This window comes from Anabrus simplex, chromosome 6 (assembly GCF_040414725.1).
Source record: "Anabrus simplex isolate iqAnaSimp1 chromosome 6, ASM4041472v1, whole genome shotgun sequence".
Classification (NCBI taxonomy): Eukaryota; Metazoa; Arthropoda; class Insecta; order Orthoptera; family Tettigoniidae; genus Anabrus; species Anabrus simplex.
The window spans coordinates 245,481,712-245,501,835 of record NC_090270.1 but is presented as its reverse complement, the minus strand read 5'-3'; the positions used below and the strand labels follow the sequence as shown (position 1 = coordinate 245,501,835).

At 41.4% G+C, this 20,124-nt stretch overlaps 1 protein-coding gene across 1 annotated transcript in view; it reads left to right on the top strand.

The window, feature by feature from the left end:
* The first annotated feature begins 2,606 nt into the window (after positions 1-2,606).
* Positions 2,607-20,124, top strand: part of LOC136875692 (leukocyte elastase inhibitor) — a 102,160-nt gene continuing 84,642 nt past the window's right edge. The window contains exon 1 of the mRNA XM_068228278.1: positions 2,607-2,667. Coding sequence (XP_068084379.1) covers positions 2,607-2,667 — 61 coding nt within the window. The remainder of the gene's footprint in view (positions 2,668-20,124) is intronic.

Here is a 20,124-nt window from a genome sequence, read left to right as displayed (position 1 = left end):
ATTATTAAAACCTCCCTCTAAGAAGAGGACAGTGAATAAAAGTGGGTATTGTTTTCAAATGAGCTGAGCACGAAAGTCCATTATAGCGTACGATTCTTTCAGTGTGCTATGGCTCTGTACGTCTCGCTCCAGCGGAAGTTCGGCTCCCTGCCAATGTCCAGTGTTCCGGTAGTGAGCTGTGTGTGCATTGTGTCTCACTGATCAGTGTCCGACTCGTTGGCTGTACGGTCAGCGTCGTTGGCTGAACGGTCAGCGTACTGGCCTTCGGTTCAGAGGGTCCCGGGTTCGATTCCCGGCCGGGTCGGGGATTTTAACCTTAATTGGTTAATTCCAATGGCACGGGGGCTGGGTGTATGTGTTGTGTTCATCATCATTTCATCCTCATCACGAAGCGCAGGTCACCTACGGGTGTCAAATAGAAAGACCTGCACCTGGCGAGCCGAACCCGTCCTGGGATATCCCGGCACTACAAGCCATACGACATTTCATTTTTACGGTCAGCGTACTGGCCTTCGGTTCAGAGGGTCCCGGGTTCGATTCCCGGCGGGGTTGTGGATTTTAACCTTAATTGGTTAATTTCAACGGCACGGGGGATGGGTGAATGTAGTGTCTTCATCATCTTTTCATCCTCATCACGACGCGCAGGTCGCCTACGGGAGTCAAATAGAAAGACCTGCACTTGGCGAGCCGAATCCGTCCTGGGATATCCCGGCGCTAAAAGCCATACGACATTTCATTTTTACTGATCAGTGAGTGAGCCACTCAGTACTGTCTGCTGCGAGTCAGCTGAATAGTGTGCCGTGAGCTCGCCGTTCCTGTGAATCGATTCACTCGGACATTTGTATGAATCGATACACTGCTTCGAATCATACACTCAGTAGCCAACACTACACTGCATTTCTTGAGAAAAAGCTGGTTTGTAGTTGGCTTAGCATAAATGATAACCGGACATTAAATGTTCAGCGGTCAAGTACGTTTTATATTTTTATTTCATTATTTTCATTGGCTGGTTCCCTCGGTTCTAAGGGACCCGGGTTTGATTCCTCGCCAGGTTGGGAATTTAAACCTTAAACGGTTATCTACACTGTCTCGAGGACTGGGTGTTTGTACTGTCCCCAACGTCCCTGCAACTCACGCATTACACACTGCACTACCCTCCACAAAAATTACACGGACTTCTCATTCACGGAAAATGCCACCTACACTCATTGGAGGGTCTGCCATACGAGGTCTGCACCAGGCGATCCCAACATGTCCTCGAACTCTCCCGGCACTAAACGACATACGATAAATAAATAAATACATTAATTAAATATTTTCATTTCAGAGCTGCTTCGTAAATGTAGGTAGAAGCAGAATATGCTGTCAAATGAGGAGTATCTGTTCAAAAGGTGTTGTTTCCACATCCAAAAAATCAGTATTTCGTCCATATGCATTAATGTGGTTGAATATTTTCGATTGTCATGAGCAATCCAGACCAGGAAGATGTCATTCCTTAAAATTTGTGTCAAACCTGGTCATGGTTTTTTTTTCAGTTTTCATTCCTCGCCCAAAGGGCGGAGCGGGCCCCTTAGAGAGTGACGCTCTCGCTCGGGCCGGGAGAGGTGTGAAGAGAGCAGTGCGGTGTGTCTGAATGAAGAGGATGGGTAAAGCGATGTGAATATTTATTGAGAAGAGAAGATCGGGTTACTTGGTTATGGAGATGGGAAGAAATGGACGTTTACACGGGAGTGCTTAAATGGAAGTTGCGTGGAAGGGTGAGGTGGTGAAGTGCGGAGGCGATGTGGTATAGTATAGTTGCGAGGTGTCGGAGATGTTCGAGTGTTGGCGGCGGTGGGAAGGAGATATTAATTGGGGGAGAAGGTAGACGGACGTTGTGGGGTGATTGAAAAGGAGAATGATCAGGCCGGGTGCGGTGACGTGGTGTGGTGAGGGGATGTCTAAATTGTGGAGGGGAACGAGAGGGTTCGACGTTATAGAGACGACCGTAGATGGGGTCACCTGTGGCGATGAGATGGTAGACTGATGTTGCAGTGGGTAGCTGTAGGCGCACTAAGTATGTTGGGCCGGTGGAGTTGAAGATCCGAAACGCCCTCCGGACTGGTATGGCGTGAAGACGTAGCTGGCGTTGGACTTCTGTTACGGAGATGAGTGGGTCGACGCCGCGAACTACGCGACTGAAGACTGTGTTGGTATCTGATGTTGATGGCTGTGATGTTGGTTGACGGGCGGCCAATGCTGATGTGGCCGGAATTGACGGTGTCGTAGATGGTGGCTGTGCAGACGAAAAGACAGGTAGTGAACGGCGGCGCAGAAAGCGAGGAGGTGGTACACTGATCTGAGGAAAAGTGGCGCGGAGAAAGATGAGGACATAAGTGGTGTAGGATGGGATGACGTAACCGTTGTCATAGGGTGGGAGGAAAAGGTGAGGGCGGAAGTCGTTGTGTTGGTGGTGGTCGTCGTCGTCATTGTTGAGCGTAATAGGGAGGCTGACATCCAACTAGGAGTCGGCCGATATGCTGATTCAGGTCGGCGGGAGCTGTTATTATAGATGTGAAGAAGCCACCCGGCCGATCAAAAAACACTGGAGGTGCTGCTGCGAAGATATGTCCACGTACAGCGAAGTTGTGAGTGAGTCCCAGAGAATGTCCTATGAGAGAGCCATGGGTACGTTCCATGTGCCTTTTATTTTGTTTCTAGCGCTTTTCCCATGACTTACTTAAGGCGGAAATACCACCTTTTGAAAAGACTCTCCTTAAATAAAAAATTGTCTGCTCCTAATATCTTCCACATTATTTTTTTCTCCTGGATTTTGAGCTTGTCTGTGAGTCCCTTCCTGTTGAATATTAGACATTCTGAAGCATATAAAGCTTCAGGGCGTATGACTGCTTGGTAGCGCTTCGTTTTATTATTTCGGGAGAGATACTTCTTATTGTAGGTGTTCTTGGTCACTTGGTACGCCTACGTGGCTCAGGTGGCAGCACGTCGGCCTCTCACCACTGGATACCGTGGTTCAAATCCTGGTCACTCATGTGAGATTCGTGTTGGACAAAGCGGTTTTTTCCGGGAACTCACTCCAGTTTTCCCTGTCATCATTCATTCCAGCAACACTCTCCATTAGAATTTCATCTGCCAGTCACTTATTATTGTCCCAGAGGAGTGCGACAGGCTTTGGCAGCCGCACCATTCCTATTCTCGCCGCTAGATGAGGGCTCCATTCATTCCATTCCTGACCCAGTCGAATGACTGGAAACAGGCTGTGGATTTTCGTTTTCTTGGTCAGTTGGGTATGCCAGTTCTAGCTTATTAATTTGAGTTCACAATGGGTTCCAGTCATTCTCCCGCGTACTTAAACCTATTGGTTTTCTTGGTCGTTCATTGTTACAGGTCCAGTGTATTATAATAATAATAATAATAATAATAATAATAATAATAATAATAATAATAATAATAATAATAATAATAATAATAATAATAATAATAATAATAATAATAATAATTAGTTTGCAGTTTGCAAGAGTCACGATATTAAAATCTTGAGTCTCGCCCTTCCCGGAAAGCGATAAGATGAAGAGGAAGTAACTCCTAACTTAGAATAGTACTAAACATTGGTGATCCTCAAGCCAACGTCATTGTGGCGTGCGTTGCGGCTGTGAGAGTGAAGATTATCTCTGGTAAACCGCACTCATCGTCGAAGAGCTGAAAGATGAAGTATTGTGGAATATTACTAGCAGTTGGTAAGTGTTGTTATTCAGATTGTAAGGGCTTATGGAAAAGTTAATACTGGGTGCGGCTCCACAAATTATTCTGCATATTAGAAATCTAGATGGGAAAGAGATAGGTAAAATTTAAATGAGCCTGAACTTTATACACTTGCTAAGCTATTAAATGGAGAACGGAGAAAACCTGGTAGAGCATAAAAGTGATGTAATATTATCAGAGGAATTTGGGAAGAGAAACGTAAAGAAGGTGAAGACATAGAAAACTGCTTGTAGTTAAGGAAGAGGTATCCTGGACTAGATAACTTAGTTAGGAAGTACCTCAAAAGCTAAGGTTGCATAACTTCCCAATGTATGTCTAAATAACAGTCAGAGAATATGCCTTATAGCAATAAACTATATTTTAAATATATCTTGTGACAGTTTGTTAGTTGGAATAAGTTTGGTATTTTTTTAAACCAACATAGTTACGGGTACGTGATAGCGATGGTAGCGATGGGTGGATGGTCTCTCCCCCGGTGGATGGTTTCCCTGACTGGGGAGGGGCGGGGGGCTGGTCGTTCATAATTAGTAGGAATATAGGCAATATAAATCTACTGCATATACTATTTATTTGGTAAATTATTGTAACATTCACGAATTGGAATATTTTTGATATTTTGTAGTACTGTCAAAACTAACACCATGTAATAATTTAGATTACAATAAACGAATACTCTCTCCGTCCGCCTCTGCGGTGTAGTGGTTAGTGCGATTAGTTGCCACCCCCGGAGTCCCGGGTTCGATTCCAGGCTCTGCCAAGAAATTTGAAAATTTGTACGAGGGCTGGAACGGGGTACGCTCAGCCTCGGGAGGTCAACTGAGTAGAGGTGGGTTCGATTCCCATCTCAGACATCCTGGAAGTGGTTTTCCGTAGTTTCCCACTTCTCCTCCAGGCAAATGTCATAATGGTACCTAATTTAAGGCCACGGCAGCTTCCTTCCCTTTTCCTTGACTATCCCTTCCAATCTTCCCATCCACCGCGAGGCCCCTGTTTAGCATAGCAGGTAAGGCTGCCTGGGGAGGTACTGGTCATCCTCCCCAGTTGTATCCCGACCCAGAGTCTGAAGATCCAGCACACTGCCCTTGCGGCGGTAGAGGTGGGATCCCTCGCTGAGTCCGAGGGAAAAACCGACCCTGGAGGCTAAACAACTTAAGAAGAAAGTAGAAGAATACTCTCTCCTTAGTTGATGGTCACCCGTAACTTCATTCATTCATTCATACTAGAAGCTTCAGACAAGGTTAAGTGAGGAATAGGTTTGGATGTTTGGTTGCCACTGAAACACCCAACCCATCGAAGCATGACATGTATGTATGTATTGAACCCATCACTGACTAAAGGGTTCAGTATCCATGTATGTATGTAAGTTTTGTCTTTTTGGCAGCCTCCATATGGGGGGAGCAGAAATGAATGTATCTCAAAAATACTCTTTTCTCCCAGTCACACATGACCGACAACTCTGGAGGGAGAATTCGTTTATTGCAATAATAATTCATGCAATTAGTTTTTGATAATAATAATTTCGTGTGGTTATTTCTAGCCGGGTGCAGCCCTTGTATGGCAGACCCTCCGATGAGGGTGGGCGGCATCTGCCATGTGTAGGTAACTGCGTGTTATTGTGGTGGAGGATAGTGTTATGTGTGGTGTGTGAGTTGCAGGAAATTAGTTTTTGATGATGCACAATGTAAAAGATAATTCAAGTACGAAAATGTTACAAATTATTTAAATATTATTTACTAATATACTGTATTCGCCTAAATACGTCTTGGACGTGTCTTTAATATTAACAGTTAGATAAGCCTCAAAGGTACTTCCTAGACTTTAACTCACAGAGTCGAGAATACCTGCACATATATACACTTGCTAAAAAATGCATGCTTCTTCACTATTTTCATCATCTTTATATTTATTTTCGCACATTCCTTTTATAATATTTCAGAGTTTTGCTGTTCTCCCTGGTGTCTTCCATTCTCTGTTTAACAAGTTAACAGGAGTGTAAAGCTCAGTTTGATTTTCGATTATGCCTGTCTCCTTCCAATCCATACATTTCTCTCTATTTTTCTAATTTATTTTCAGTCTTTGCAGTAAGTGTGCCTCTTTCTACTATTATTGCCAAAAAATGCACGTATTTCTTAATTATTTGGCTTATGGCTTTATTCTTATATATTTCTATTAGCCACCATGTTATCCCTCTCATTTTCCTTTCTGTTAATATTTTAGTCTTTATTGCCATATTTTATGAAATTCTACAGGTGTTTTCTTGCTACTAAATTGTGTCCGTGCTTTTCTGTGTCTTGCACTCCGTCGGGCCGCCTTTCTACAAAATCGCCTATCATCCCTTGATGAATTTCTTTCGCAGCAGTGGTACCCCATTCCTGTATCATCTAGTAGTTTCTTGACAACATTCACCCAGTAACCCTCATGTTGATGTTTCATTAGGTGCTGGCATGCTATCCTTAGAATTTAACCTCTTTCCCCCGCTTTTAATCTCAATTAATATTTAACTATTCGTTCGGCAATATCTGCCGGTGTCCGCCTTGTGGTGTAGTGGTTAGTGTGATTAGCTTCCTCCCCCGACAAGGCGGGTTCGATTCCTGGCTCTGCCGTGAAATTTGAAAAGTGGTACGACGACTGGAACGGGATCCACTCAGCCGTGAGAAGTCAACTGAGTAGAAGCGTGGGGGGGGGGGGGAAATTCCCACCTCAGCCATCCTCGACATGGTTTCACGTGGTTTCCCACGCGAGGCGGTAGAGATTGTATCCCTCGCTGAGTCCGGGGAAAAACAACCCTGGAAGGTAATAATATTACATAAATAAATAAATAAATAAATAAATAAATAAATAAATAAATAAATAAATAAATAAATAAATAAATAAATAAATAAATAAATAAATAAGATATAAACGTACACTCATCCCATCGCATATCATTCTTACTCCAATGATTTCGATACTGCTTGACAATGGCATTATTATTTTGGCCAATGTTTTTACGACCACGTCTAATGCTATTATTCCATCATCTACTCCTGAAATTTCCGTCCCAACTATAACTTCGTTTCCTTTTCTTTGTTTCTTAGCTCCTTTACCGTCCAGGATTGGTTATTCCCTTGGACTCAGTGAGGGAGACCGCCCCTACCGCCTGAAGGGCAGTGAGAGCTTGACATGTTTGTTCGGGGATACAACTGGAGAAGGGGACCAGTACCTCGCCCAGGTGGCTTCACTTGCTATGCTGAAGAGGAGCCTTATGGAGGATGGAATTATTGAAAGAGATAGGTAAAAAACAGAGAACGAAGCGGCCGTGGCCTTATGTTAGGTGCCATTCCGGCAGTATCGTGGAGAAGATGTGGGAAACCACGGAAAACCACTTCGAGGATGGCTGAGGTGGGAATCGAACCCACCTCTACTCTGTTGACCTCTCGAAGCTGAGTGGACCCCGTTCCAGTCCTCGTACCACATTTCAAATTTCGTGGCAGAGACGGAAATCGAAGGAGCCTCCGTGGCTCAGACGGCAGCGCGTCGGCCTCTCACCGCTGGATACCGTGGTTCAAATCCTGGTGACTTCATGTGAGATTTGTGCTGGATATAGCGGAGGCGGGACAGGTTTTTCTCCGGGTACTCCGGTTTTCCCTGTCATCTTTCATTCCAGCAACACTCTCCATTCTCATTTCATAGCACCTATCACTCATTAATAAATCACCTTGGGAGTGGCAACCTCATTGTAATAACAGCCTATATATGTTTCATTCATTACATACCTGACCCGGTCAATGACTAGAAAACAGGTTGTAGGTTTCATTTTTCAGACGGAAATCGAACCCGAGCCTCCGGGGGTGGCAGCTAATCACACTAACCACTGTACTGCGGAGGCGGACCCATATAATATTTACGAATAATACTTTTAGACAGTCTAATTATAACTGTGTCTACTAGATAAAAATTTTGATGATGATGATGATGCTTGTTGTTTAAAGGGGCCTAACATCGAAGGTCATCCGCCCCGATAAAAATTTTCGTTTTGGAATGACTTTGTTTTTCTTCTTCTTCTTTTTCTGGTGCCGTCTTCTCACAGAAGATAGGTGACCAACATGGAGGAAATTTTTCTATTTTGTGTTCCTCCTGCCAGTGTTAAATCGTGAATGTCGGACCATCGTCGAAGACTGCGCGTCCAGGAAAATCTCCACCCATGCCCTCATTTAAATTTTACCTTGTCTTCTACAATCATCTTTATCAGGTTGTATTCATGTTTTCGGAACCCCGCCTGGTAGCTATGACCGTTCAGGCGTCAAGTCTACATGGTCTGACATGGTTAAGCGGTTCGAGTTCCGTTCATGGAGAAATAATTGATAAGAATATTATTTTCTTTACGTGCCACTAATTACTTTAACGATTTTCGGAGATGCCGAGGTGACGGAATTTAGTCCCGCAGGAGTTCTTTTACGTGAGAGGGACACAACCAAAGAATCTGTACTCGCTCTCCAGTCTTCTATACCCAAACTCATATCCATAAATCTATGCTTTTCAGTTTAGCGGAGAAATTTACATAGATCTCTTTTCAGGATCAGCAACAGTACCATGTCGAATTACAAAGATTCATAACATGTACGATAGTAATTATTAAATTAAAATGAGAATTATACAAATACAGAGGTCACACATGTGCACAAAATAAACGATACAAGTCTCATGCAACTAAAGCCCAATATTTTAATATATTTACATAAACAATGGCATCATCAAAGAATCAAAAGACATTCTACTTAAACACAATAGCCGAGACAGAGAATGCAAGACCAGGAAAGAACCAGAAGGAAAACTGAGACTAAGTTCAGAAATATCATGACAGAAGGAAGGATGTGATAAGATATTTAGGTTCCTGTCGAGAGATAAGATTTTTATAGCTGGAATGCGGATAGAGATGAATCTTCGGGTAAGAGAAAGACAGGAGTGGGGCACATTGAAGAGGGGTCTTCATTTTGGTATTATGGAAAGGGATGGGGAGTGAAAGGAGTTGGTCGTGCGGTTAAGGGCGCGCAGCTGTGAGCTTGCATTCGGGAGGTAGTTGGCTCGAATCCCACTGTCAGCAGTCCTGAAGATGGTTTTCTGTGGTTTCCCATTTTCACACCAGGAAAATGCTGGGGCAGTACCCTAATTAAGGCCACGACCGCGTTCTTCCAACTCCTAGCCCTTTCCTATCCATCGTCGCCATAAGACCTATCTGTGTCGGTGCGACGTAAAGCCAGTAGTAAAAAAAAAAAGAAAGAAGGAAACTAATTCAAGTGACCTAAATAAACCATTAGCTACATTCCTTGAACTGAAAGAGTTCAGAGGATTAATTTCCCAAGCGCACAGTTAGATCTCTATTTGCGCCAGACATATGACTATTAAAAAACCACACCCCCTTTCACTACAGCCCTTGAAGAGCCTTGGCCTACCAAGCGACCGCTGCTCAGCCCGAAGGCCTGCAGATTACGAGGTGTCGTGTGGTCAACACGACGAATCCTCTCGGCCGTTATTCTTGGCTTTCTAGACCGGGGCCGCTATCTCACCGTCAGATAGCTCCTCAACTGTAATCACGTAGGCTGAGTGGACCTCGAACCAGCCCTCAGGTCCAGGTAAAGATCCCTGACCTGGCTGGGAATCGAACCCGGGGCCTCCAGGTAAGAGGCGAGCGCGCTACCCCTACACCACGGGGCCGGCCACATATGACTATTGCGCGGAAGAAAAATTGTATCCGATCAACATAGCTGACATTCGAAGAATAAAAAGAAGAGGAAGTGGGCCAGATAGGAGAGACGCATTCGACAAACGGTATTACACAGGGAATATGAAATGCTGAGGGCATTTATACCGGTACCGTATCTGTGATCTCAAAAACCTGTAGAGTAACCAAGAAGTGACAGCAGGTGAGATGACGCGCTAAATGCAGGGAAACAAACAACAATTTATTATCAAAACGCACTCCCTTGTCATTTTTATTACCAAATCGGTTGGATCATCAGACGATAGTCCGACTCGTTGGCTGAATGGTCAGCGTACTGGCCTTCGGTTCAGAGGGTCCCGGGTTCGATTCCCGGCCTGGTCGGGGATTTTAACCTTCATTGGTTAATTCCAATGGCCCGGGAGCTGGGTGTTCGTGCTGTCCCCAACATCCCTGCAACTCACACACCACACATAACACAATCCTCCACCACAAGAACACGCAGTTACCTACACATGGTAGATGCCGCCCACCCTCATCGGAGGGTCTGCCTTACAAGGGCTGCACTCGGCTAGAAATAGCCACACGAAATTATTATATATCAGACGATATACATGAAATACGGGGGATTTACTAAGTGTGAACGAAATGGTTGAACACTTGGATGGATGAAGTTTAAGACGCCCTGTAGTGCACCAATGGGACAGTGAAACAAGTGCATTTTGCAAGGAGATGGTATCTGAGAGATAATCGACCTACTTGATGAGCATTTGTCAAGAGAAGAATTTCACATGAATTGTGGGAAACATTAACGATAACATGATCAATAAACAGGGAAAAAACAAAGGAATCTAGTAGACTGCCCTGAGGTACACCAGTGAGTGTGGTGGTGGGAGAATAACTGCATCCGTCAAGGACCACACGCTATAATATTTCACGCACACAGCTCTGAATGAGAGCTAGGAGTCTCCCATGCACGTTGAAACTTTCATTAAATTTGTGTGAGAGACGAGAGTGGCCGGCCTATCGACAGCTTTCTCAGTGTTATTATCATAGTAGTTAACTTAGGCTTTAACTCTTGATTTCCTTGCTCACAAAATACTTCCGAAACCACAGGTATCTGAGAATACTGTAAGTATAGCCTATATTAAAGTGATCGACAATGCCTGTTTCATTGGCTGAATGGACTTCGTTTCGGGGGCCCCGTGTTCGATTTCCTGCCAGGTCGAATATTTTAACTACACATGATTAATGCCCCTGGAGTGGGAATTGGGTATTTGTTTTCATCAAAATACACTTATCTCTATATACACACAATGCATCACACTAATAACTACCTCAAATACAGGCGATAGTTAACATGTACAGTTGAGCATTCAACAATTGATGCGTGAACATTTTCGAAGTCCTATGTCGGGTGAGACGCTACAGCTGCAACTGTAATGGTGTTTAGAACACGATATGCTTAGCCTAATAAGCACTGATAGAAATTTGTGTCAGTATTTTTTTAATTTTCTTAAGCTTATTGCCTTGTGACATTTAATATCATAGCTTGTTCTTTTCTTGTGTCTTGTACTCATGTTTCTTTCCGGTTTGATTCTTGTGGCCCTGCTTAAGAATTCAAACTTAATTTTGTTTCGTGATTCCTAAATTTCCCACTAAACGCTAGCTACTGTCATTTATTCCAAGAGCTATATATTATCTGCGCACTATTTAGCGATAGATTTGTGTACTGGTTTGAGGAGTACTGTGTACTGTGTACTGTGTACTGTAATTTTCAGCTTAATGTCTATCACCCTTTCCTTTATACACAGGGGCTACTATACATGTATCAACTCTCCATTAATTTGAAATAGCTCCTTCATGCAAACAATAATCAAAGAAATACTTCAGATATAGTATTATATCCCAACCCCTTGTCTTTGGTATATACCCCGAAATCTTATCAATTCTACTTGCTTTTCTAGATTTCAACTTTTGTAACTTATCTTATTGTAAATATCGTTGTTATCATAGGTAAATGTTAATACTTCTTTAGTATTAGTCACCTCTCTATCTGGACGTCATCCTTGTAACCAACAAACTTTACATACTGCTGAATGAATACTTCTGCCTTTTGGAGATCGTCACATGCACACTCCCCTTGTTATCAATAATTCCTGGAATGTCCTTCCCGGAACTTGTTTCTGCCTAAAGTACCTATACATACCCTTCCCTTTTTCATTAAAATTTGTATGACTGCCAATTCTGCTTGCCATCATGTTATCCTTAGCTGACTTCTTTGTTAGATTCAATTTCCTAGTAAATACTTTCAATTTCTGCTCACTTCCTCGGCCATTTCTAACTGTATTTCCTTCAAACCTGCACCTCATCCTTAGTCTCTTTACTTCTCTGTTATAATATAGTGGATCTTTACGACTATTAACCACCTTGAAAGGTACAAACCTGTTTTCACACTCTTCAACAATTGCTTTAAATCCATCTCAGAGCCTATTTACATTTTATTTACCGTTTTCCACCGATTATACTTACTTTCTAAAAACTACCTCATGCCCGTTCGGGATCACTAACATCATCTATTACTTCGGTTTCTCTATATAGCTCATCTGGTTTTACCAACACCACGTCTACGATCTTCTTTCCTCTAGTTGATACCGTCACTTTCTGAATCAGCTGTCCTTCGCATATCGACATATTTGCCATTTGTTGGTCATGATTCTTGTCGTTCCCAATTAAATTTTGGTAAATTGAGATCACTCGCTACAATCACGTTCCTTACAATATCCTTTCCCACATACCTGATTGTCTTATCAAAAAATTCCTAATGAGCGTCAGCGCTACACTTTCCCGGTCTGTACACTCAAAGACATCAAGTTGCCTATTATCTTTAGAGATGAGCTTTACACCTAACAATTCAGGTTTGTCATCTTTAGCCTTTTCGTAGCTTACAAATTCCTCTTTCACAAACATGAATATTCCCCCTCCTGCCATTCCTATCTTATCTCTACGATACACACTCCAGTTGCATGATAATATTTTTGCATCCATTATATCATATCTCAGCCATCACTCAACATCTATTACAATATCTGAGAAATATATATCTATTAAATTACTTAATTATATTCCTTTCTTTACAGTACTTCTACAGTTCAACACTAATATTTTTATGTCATCCCTACTTGACTTCCAGATCCCCGTACCCTTATCACTGCTCCCTAGACCACCCCGTTTCCCTGAATGTACTTCCCTACAACCCTTCTAAACAAATTTCCTAATTTATACGTACCGCTGCGGTTAAATGATGGTCATCTGAGTGCAGATCCTTATCTCCTATCCACCCACGTACCCACTCCATTGTTTCATTTAAATCTCCAATCACCTTTCAGTCAGTATTCCTCCTACTCAGTATTCCACTGATAACAATCTCTGCTTCTTTGAACTTCACCCGTGCTGCATTTACCAGATCCTACAGATCCCCAACTATGTTGGTCTTTATACCTGCTTGTCTTACGTTGTTAGTACCAACGTGAAATACTACCACCTTCTCCTTTCCCTCCTCCTTCTCTTCTACTTTCCTCAACATCTGCGTTAACCTAATTCCTGGATAAAACTCTACTCTGGTCCCGTTTCCTCCTCACACTTTTCCCACATGTCTGACAATGGAATCCCCAAGACCAGAGCCTCGACCCTGCCCACCTATCTTTCCTGACAGCTGCAGAAGCTACTTTCCTCCCTGACCCTGTTTCACGTGTCTTTTCCTATCCTATCCTATCCTCTACTCTACATTTCATTTTCCTTTCCTCCCACTTCCACACTTCTCAAAAACAATTCCCTGTTCCTCATCTGCCCTCTGTTATTCTACCTGCAGTGACTCGTACCAATTTCTCACAGACACCTGTCCTGAATTCTGGCCCTGAATAAAGCCCTTAGCCTGCAATGTCCGTCCACTTAAAACATTAAACCATCTGTCTTCTACAATTCTCCCCTTTCCTTCCAGTCCCCTTGTAGACCTACTGTACCCTGTACATTGTTTGAGGGAGGCCCAATTTCCTTCCTCTTCTCTGAGAGAATCATAACTATCTCCCTCAAACTCTCCAACTCCTCCTCCATACTCCTTAATGCCTCGCCACACCTACAGTTCCTACACTTGCACTCCTTACCCATTATTTACTGAATAATGAAAAGAAAGGAAATATAAAAGGTTCGTACACACATATCACAATACAATAAGGTCATTAATATACTACTATTCACAATAATAATTAATCGTGCTCTACTTTTTTCCTACAACACCTGAGAAGGGCCGGGAAGAAAGGAAAATACTCATAGGGAGATTTTCGTCCGTGAATTCATGTAATTTATTCTAAGGTAGCAAAGAACAAAGTAGCATAATATTTACAAGAAAGAAAAAGACCGAGCTCGATAGCTGCAGTCGCTTAAATGCGGCCAGTATCCAGTATTCGGGAGATAGTGGGTTCGCACCCCACTGTCGGCAGCCCTGAAGATGGTTTTCCGTGGTTTCCCATCTTCACACCAGACAAATGCTGGAGCTGTACCTTAATTAAGGCCACGGCCGCTTCCTTCTCCCACTCCTAGCTCTTTCCTGTCCCATCGTCGCCATAAAACGTACTGTGTCGATGCGCCGTAAAGCCAATAGCAAAAAACAAAAAAACAAAAACAAAAAACAAAAAAAAAAAAAAAAAACAAGAAAGTAGCTGAAGCACCTTATAATAAACCAATAAACCTCTGTTGGCCTCGTACATTCATTACAAGAGAACAGAACGCCTATTACAAAAAGTAGTATAATAGTAATACAAATTACGAAAAGTTAACGGTCTTTGGCAGGGCCCTAGGTCAACGTACAAATACAACATACACTCACGACTTACACTCCGATATTCGCAGCCCAGCAGCCTCGGGTTCGAAAGGCACCCAAAGTAGATGCTCAGATCGAGTGGCAAATAATAATGATACTCCACCGCTGGACAGATCCAACCACCAAGACTACGCTTGAGAAGGGAAGAAACAGGAGGGAGAACAACCGATGTTGGAACAAAAAAACACATACGGTACCAATAAGATACACTCAAATCACAGCGCAGGCCCACTTCAAGTATCTGTAAGCGTCTTTTGAGTCTAAGAGAATAATTCAAAGTTTCTTGTTATATAATTTTTTAAATAACAAATAGAAAATACGTCTGTGACACCCTAACAGGATGAAAACTGCCGTTAATTACAGAGAATAAGCACGTTAGTTTCTAATAAGATACTAAAATACAGTACAATGTTTTCTAAATGCGTTTAGACGTATACTAATTACAATAAGAGAATAAGCACGATAATTTCTAATAAAATACTACAATACTCTACAATCATTTTTAAAATACCTTCAGACGTATCCAAATTACAATAGGCACAATAAGCACAAACAGAAATAAAAATTGCAATTGAAGTTTGAAATTCGCAGGAACTACCCAAGGATTACCAACAAAGTTAAGTGCATAGATAGATTAATATTAGTACTATTTTATCCTACTATGCTCTAATAGAATTGAAAAATATCGAAAGGGTTACCGTACATGAAGATCACACGAATATAACAGACAAGATACCATCTAATATACCGTATCTACACTACAATTCTCCACTGGAACATGGTTATGTGATGATTACAGCTGGTGGATTACTATTATTTTCCCTACTCCGCGCGACGGAGTACCAAAATGTCCTTAAATGCTGAAAAATAAAGAGGGTGTATACAGTAATGTCTCAAAAAAACTTCTCTCAAAACTACGACGGAGATTTGAACTGCAATGATTAGGATATAGGAATTTGATTATAATTAGCTAACCGCTCTTAAATACTGGAAGATTGAGAGTGCGAAGTATAAATTACGGACACTTGAACTACCTGCTCAGAACTACAAATGATCAGAATACAGGGATCAGCTGAGTTTTATTTATATTTTCTTGGCTACACTACGCCTTTGTTCACCACTGTAGCGAAGAATGTAATATTTAAATACAAAGAATGAAAATAATCGACAACAATACAACGACTATTAGCTATATCGCCAGTGAAATACTGTATAATCTGTTGAAATTCTTTCATAAAACAAAATTTACAACAGTATTGCGTTATTAAAAAAAAACCTTCGTGATAGGTGGAACAGTTGAACACTACTTGAAATACCCTGTCTATTGGCTACACTAATATAAACGATGCTGAAGTTACAACTCTTTTTAATATCCCATCTTTGCAACTTGCCTATCAACAAACCTACTAATATTTAATTAATAATATTAAAAAATGAAGACATTTCACCTTTCACGTAATCCTAATCTACAACTTGTTATCTATCGAACGCCTACGGATCTACTCAATGTAAAATAACGTAAATAAATACCACTAATCTCAGTCACACTAAACATCATAATTTGTGGAACTAAATGTATCACACACAAACACACAATGTGCTAAATTTCTACAACTATTAACTACTTTATCACTAAGAACATACAGAGCACTTGGCATAGCCTACTCGCAAGCGCATTCAAAAATGGAATCCGTATCACCAACAATGTAAGTTATGTAGATGGAAGGATCAGAGCGAAATAAATAGTTGTTGAATCCAAAAAAGACGTCGTGGGAAGATTTTGGTAATAACCTGGAAAGGCTTTGTGAAGCAGCAGGGAAACCTTTCTAGATCGCAATAATGAATGTTAGGCAGGGAGGGAAAAAGGAAATGAATAGTGTTTTGGGTAATTCAGGTGAACTCTTAACAGATCCTGGGGAATCGTTGGACAGGTGGAAAGATTATTTTGAAAATATTCTAAACGCAAAAGGGTATCTTCCTGGTGATGTCCCGAACAACCGAGCTCATGGGGTGGAGGACAATGACACTGGTGAATTCAAACTTGATGAAGTCGGAATAATGGTAAATAAACTCTATTGTCAAAATGTAGCAGGTATAGATTAAATTAGATCTGAAATGGTGAATTATAATGGGAAGGCAGGGATGAATGGCTTCATAGAGTAGTAAGATTAGCATGAAATATGAGTAAGGTACGTTCTGATTGGACAAAAGCTGTAATTGCACCTATATATAACCAACGGAATAGGAAGGGTTGCAAAACTATCGAGGTATTTCATTGGTGAGTATATCAGGCAAAGTGTTCACCGGCATCATGGAAGGGAGGGTGCGATCGGTGGTTGAGGGGAAGTTGGATGAAAACCTGTGTGGTTTCAAACCACATAGGGGCTGTCAAGATCAGATATTCAGTATGCGCCAGGTAACTGAAAAAATGCTACGAGTGGAATAGATAGTTACGTTTTTGTTTCTTAGATCTACTCATAGATATAGAATATGACAGAGTACAGAGGAAAAAGATGTTCGGAGTGCTAGGGGACGATGCGATTAAGGGCAGATTATTAAAATTAGTCGAGGCATTTATATTGACAATTGGGCTGCAGTGAGACTAGGTGGTAGAATGAGTTCTATGTTCAGGGTACTTACAGGGGTTAGACATGTCTGTAACATGTCGTCTTTGTTGTTTATAGTTTATATGGGTAATCTGATGGTAGGTATTAAGTGTCAGGGAGGGATTCAGGTAGGTGAAAATGTCGTAAGCATCTTGGTGTATGCTCACGACTTGGTCTTAATGGCAGATTTTGCCGAAATCCTGAAGTCTAATATCTTGGAACATGAAAAGTGGTGCAATTAGTATGGTATAAAAGTTAGCCTTCCCAAGACTAAATTGATGTCAGTAGGTAAGATACCCAAGAGAACTGAATGTCAGATTGGGGAAACAAAGCCGGAATAGGTAGATAATTTCAATTATTTTGGATATATGTTCTCCCGGGATGGTAGTATAGTAAGTGAGATTCAATCGAGGTGCTGTAAGCCTAATGCAGTGAGCTCGCAGTTGCGATCATCAGTATTCTGTAAGGAGGAAGTCATCTCCCGGAAAAAAACTATATTTACACCGGTCTGTTTTCAGACCATTTTTTCTTTGCGGGAGTGAAAGCTGGGTGGACTGAAGATATCTTATTCATAGGTTAGAAGTAACAGACATGAAAATAGCGAGAATGTTCGCTGATACAAACAGAGGGGTAAAATTACGGGAGGGTTCTCGGAATGAGGAAATTAAAGCTAAGTTAAGTGTGAACTCCATGGATGAAGCTGTACGCATGAGTTGACTTCGTTTTTGAGGTCATGTGAGGCGAATAAGGGAGAATAGGTTACCTGGGATAATAATGGACTCTATTATTAAGGGTAAGAGAGGTAGAGGGAGACCAAGACGACGTTGATTGGACTCGGTTTCTAACGATTTAAAGGTAAGTGGTATAGAACTAAACGAGGCCACAGAAGCCGTAAAATATATTTTTAAAAATAAAATGTGAAATATTCCCTCTAATTTTCTGAAAAATATAATATAAATTCTGCCATGTTTATTCTTCATTTTTAAATATGAACATAATTCTCATCGTAATTCAGTAATGAATAATGATTGTCGAAAGAGTGGGCGGAGTTACCCCGTGTTTTGGGGTAACTTCGGCCGCCATATAAATAACTCAAGAAACGAAGTTTGCTTCGATGTAGTGTTACTTCGGCCACCGTGAATGTTTTTTTTAAAACCTGCAAAACGCCCCGTATCAACAATCACAAACAAATTAAAACGATTTATGCTGAAAAAGATGTATAGTGACCAAATTCACTTTTTCCCAAAAGAAGAAACTATTTTATTTAGCCTAAGCATACAAGCATTGTATGATATTACAAATTACATGTTGCATTGCGTGAATATTTGTAATGGTACAAAATATAATAAATAAAAGGTGCGTAAGTCATAAAGCCCATTTGTATGGAGAGAAAAGGCGGTCGGAAAAGAAGCAATCTCGTAGACTGTTCTCATAATACACTGTCTTCTAAATTAGAAAATATCTGGGCCAGCGTCAAGTTCTTAAATGTGTATCGTCCGTGTCAACTGATATCCGTCTATTTATCATTGAAAATGGAAACTGTCTTTCCCCTCCCTGTCGGGATAAACTTCCCCGTTTATTGTTATTGTGTCTTTATTAATCTCTTCTAAAGCGTTCTTGAAGTAAACAGGATTGTAATTTCAATACCCGCGGCCGCGTAATGTTTTCCTGTACGTTCTTGGCATGGCCGAAGTTACCCCGGAAGAGGACAACTTTTATCACAAAACTATTCCCTGAAAAACCTATTTGATTAAAATGCATCAAATTGTGTTGATCATTTACCAGACAAACTTACATTTTGACCCCATAAACCACTGGAATGGAGAATCGAATGCTGGGGCTAGAGAACAGTTTGTTTTCTGCTGTTACCAGACAAGACAATAGTCGGGGCTGCGAAAAAAATCGATTGATTCAACAATGAGCCCGCTAATGTTATTTGGACTACCGAGTGTTGATAGAGCATTCTATTGTATATGCATTTTAGTTGTTGCAATTGGTTAATCTTTTCCAGTATAGAAGGCAGGAAAAAATAAGTGTTGCTATTCGTCAGTGGCCGAAGTTTCCCTGTATGGCCGAAGTTACCCCACTTTACAAGTAGAGGACCGAGGTGGTTTAGTAAATGAAGACTGAACGCTTAAGGGTGTGACGGTCTATGATGATGCATGTATTGATCCCGTTACTTCTACCATAACCTTCTTCTGGTTGTTTTACCATTTATGTAATATTGGATTTACCCTTTATCTTTCAGTTGGGAGAGAAAAAATAATTACAGATAATTTTACTACTGTTACTAAACACTAATGTAAACGTAAAGTAAACTTTGGATGGTAAATTCTATGTTATTCTTGTACACCTCGTTGATTTCAAGACACGGTGTAGTTGACGTGTAAGTACATGTAAAATGGGTCACCTGCAAAGGTATTTGTGTTAAGCTAATTTATTCAAAGGGAATGCATCCTGTTTAATTATTTTCAGTCCATGTTACTCGTTTATCTGGAGGTGACTGAGTACTTACATTCCTTTCGAATCTAAATAATTAGAAGATTATATGCCGAACTCATTTTATTTCGTTTGTTCCCTCTGGTGTCCGTCTGCCATGTTTTGGCTTCCTATTGTCCTTCGTGTATTTTACTTTCACTGCTCTCTGCTCTTTGTTGCGAAGGGGGCGTGGATATCTTTTTTCTTTTTTGCTAGTGGCTTTACATCGCGCCGACAAAGATAGGTCTTTGGGATAGGTAAGGCCTAGGAGTTGGAAGGAAGTGGCCGTGGCCTTAATTAAGGTACAGCACCAGCATTTGCCTGGTGTGAAAATGGGAAACCACGGAAAACCATCTTCAGGGCTGCCGACAGTTGGATTCGAACCCACTGTCTCCCGGATGCAAGCGCGCAGCCGCGCGCCTCTGTCCGCACGGCGAACTCGCCCGGTCATGATATCTTATGTGGGTAATTATCGTGAGCCTGTTTTATGTTTTATGATATGGTTGTTGAACGTTATGATGTCTGACGGTGATTAGTATTACGGTAAGTCGCTGCTCTGTATTTTATGCTGGATTAATCTCGTTTTCTTGGATATTTATTCTTCCTTCTGCGATGTTTTTATCAATTAATTAATTATCATTATCAAGGAGTGATTTGAGTTGGAAGTGAATTTTATTGATCATTAGTATAATCTTCAGATT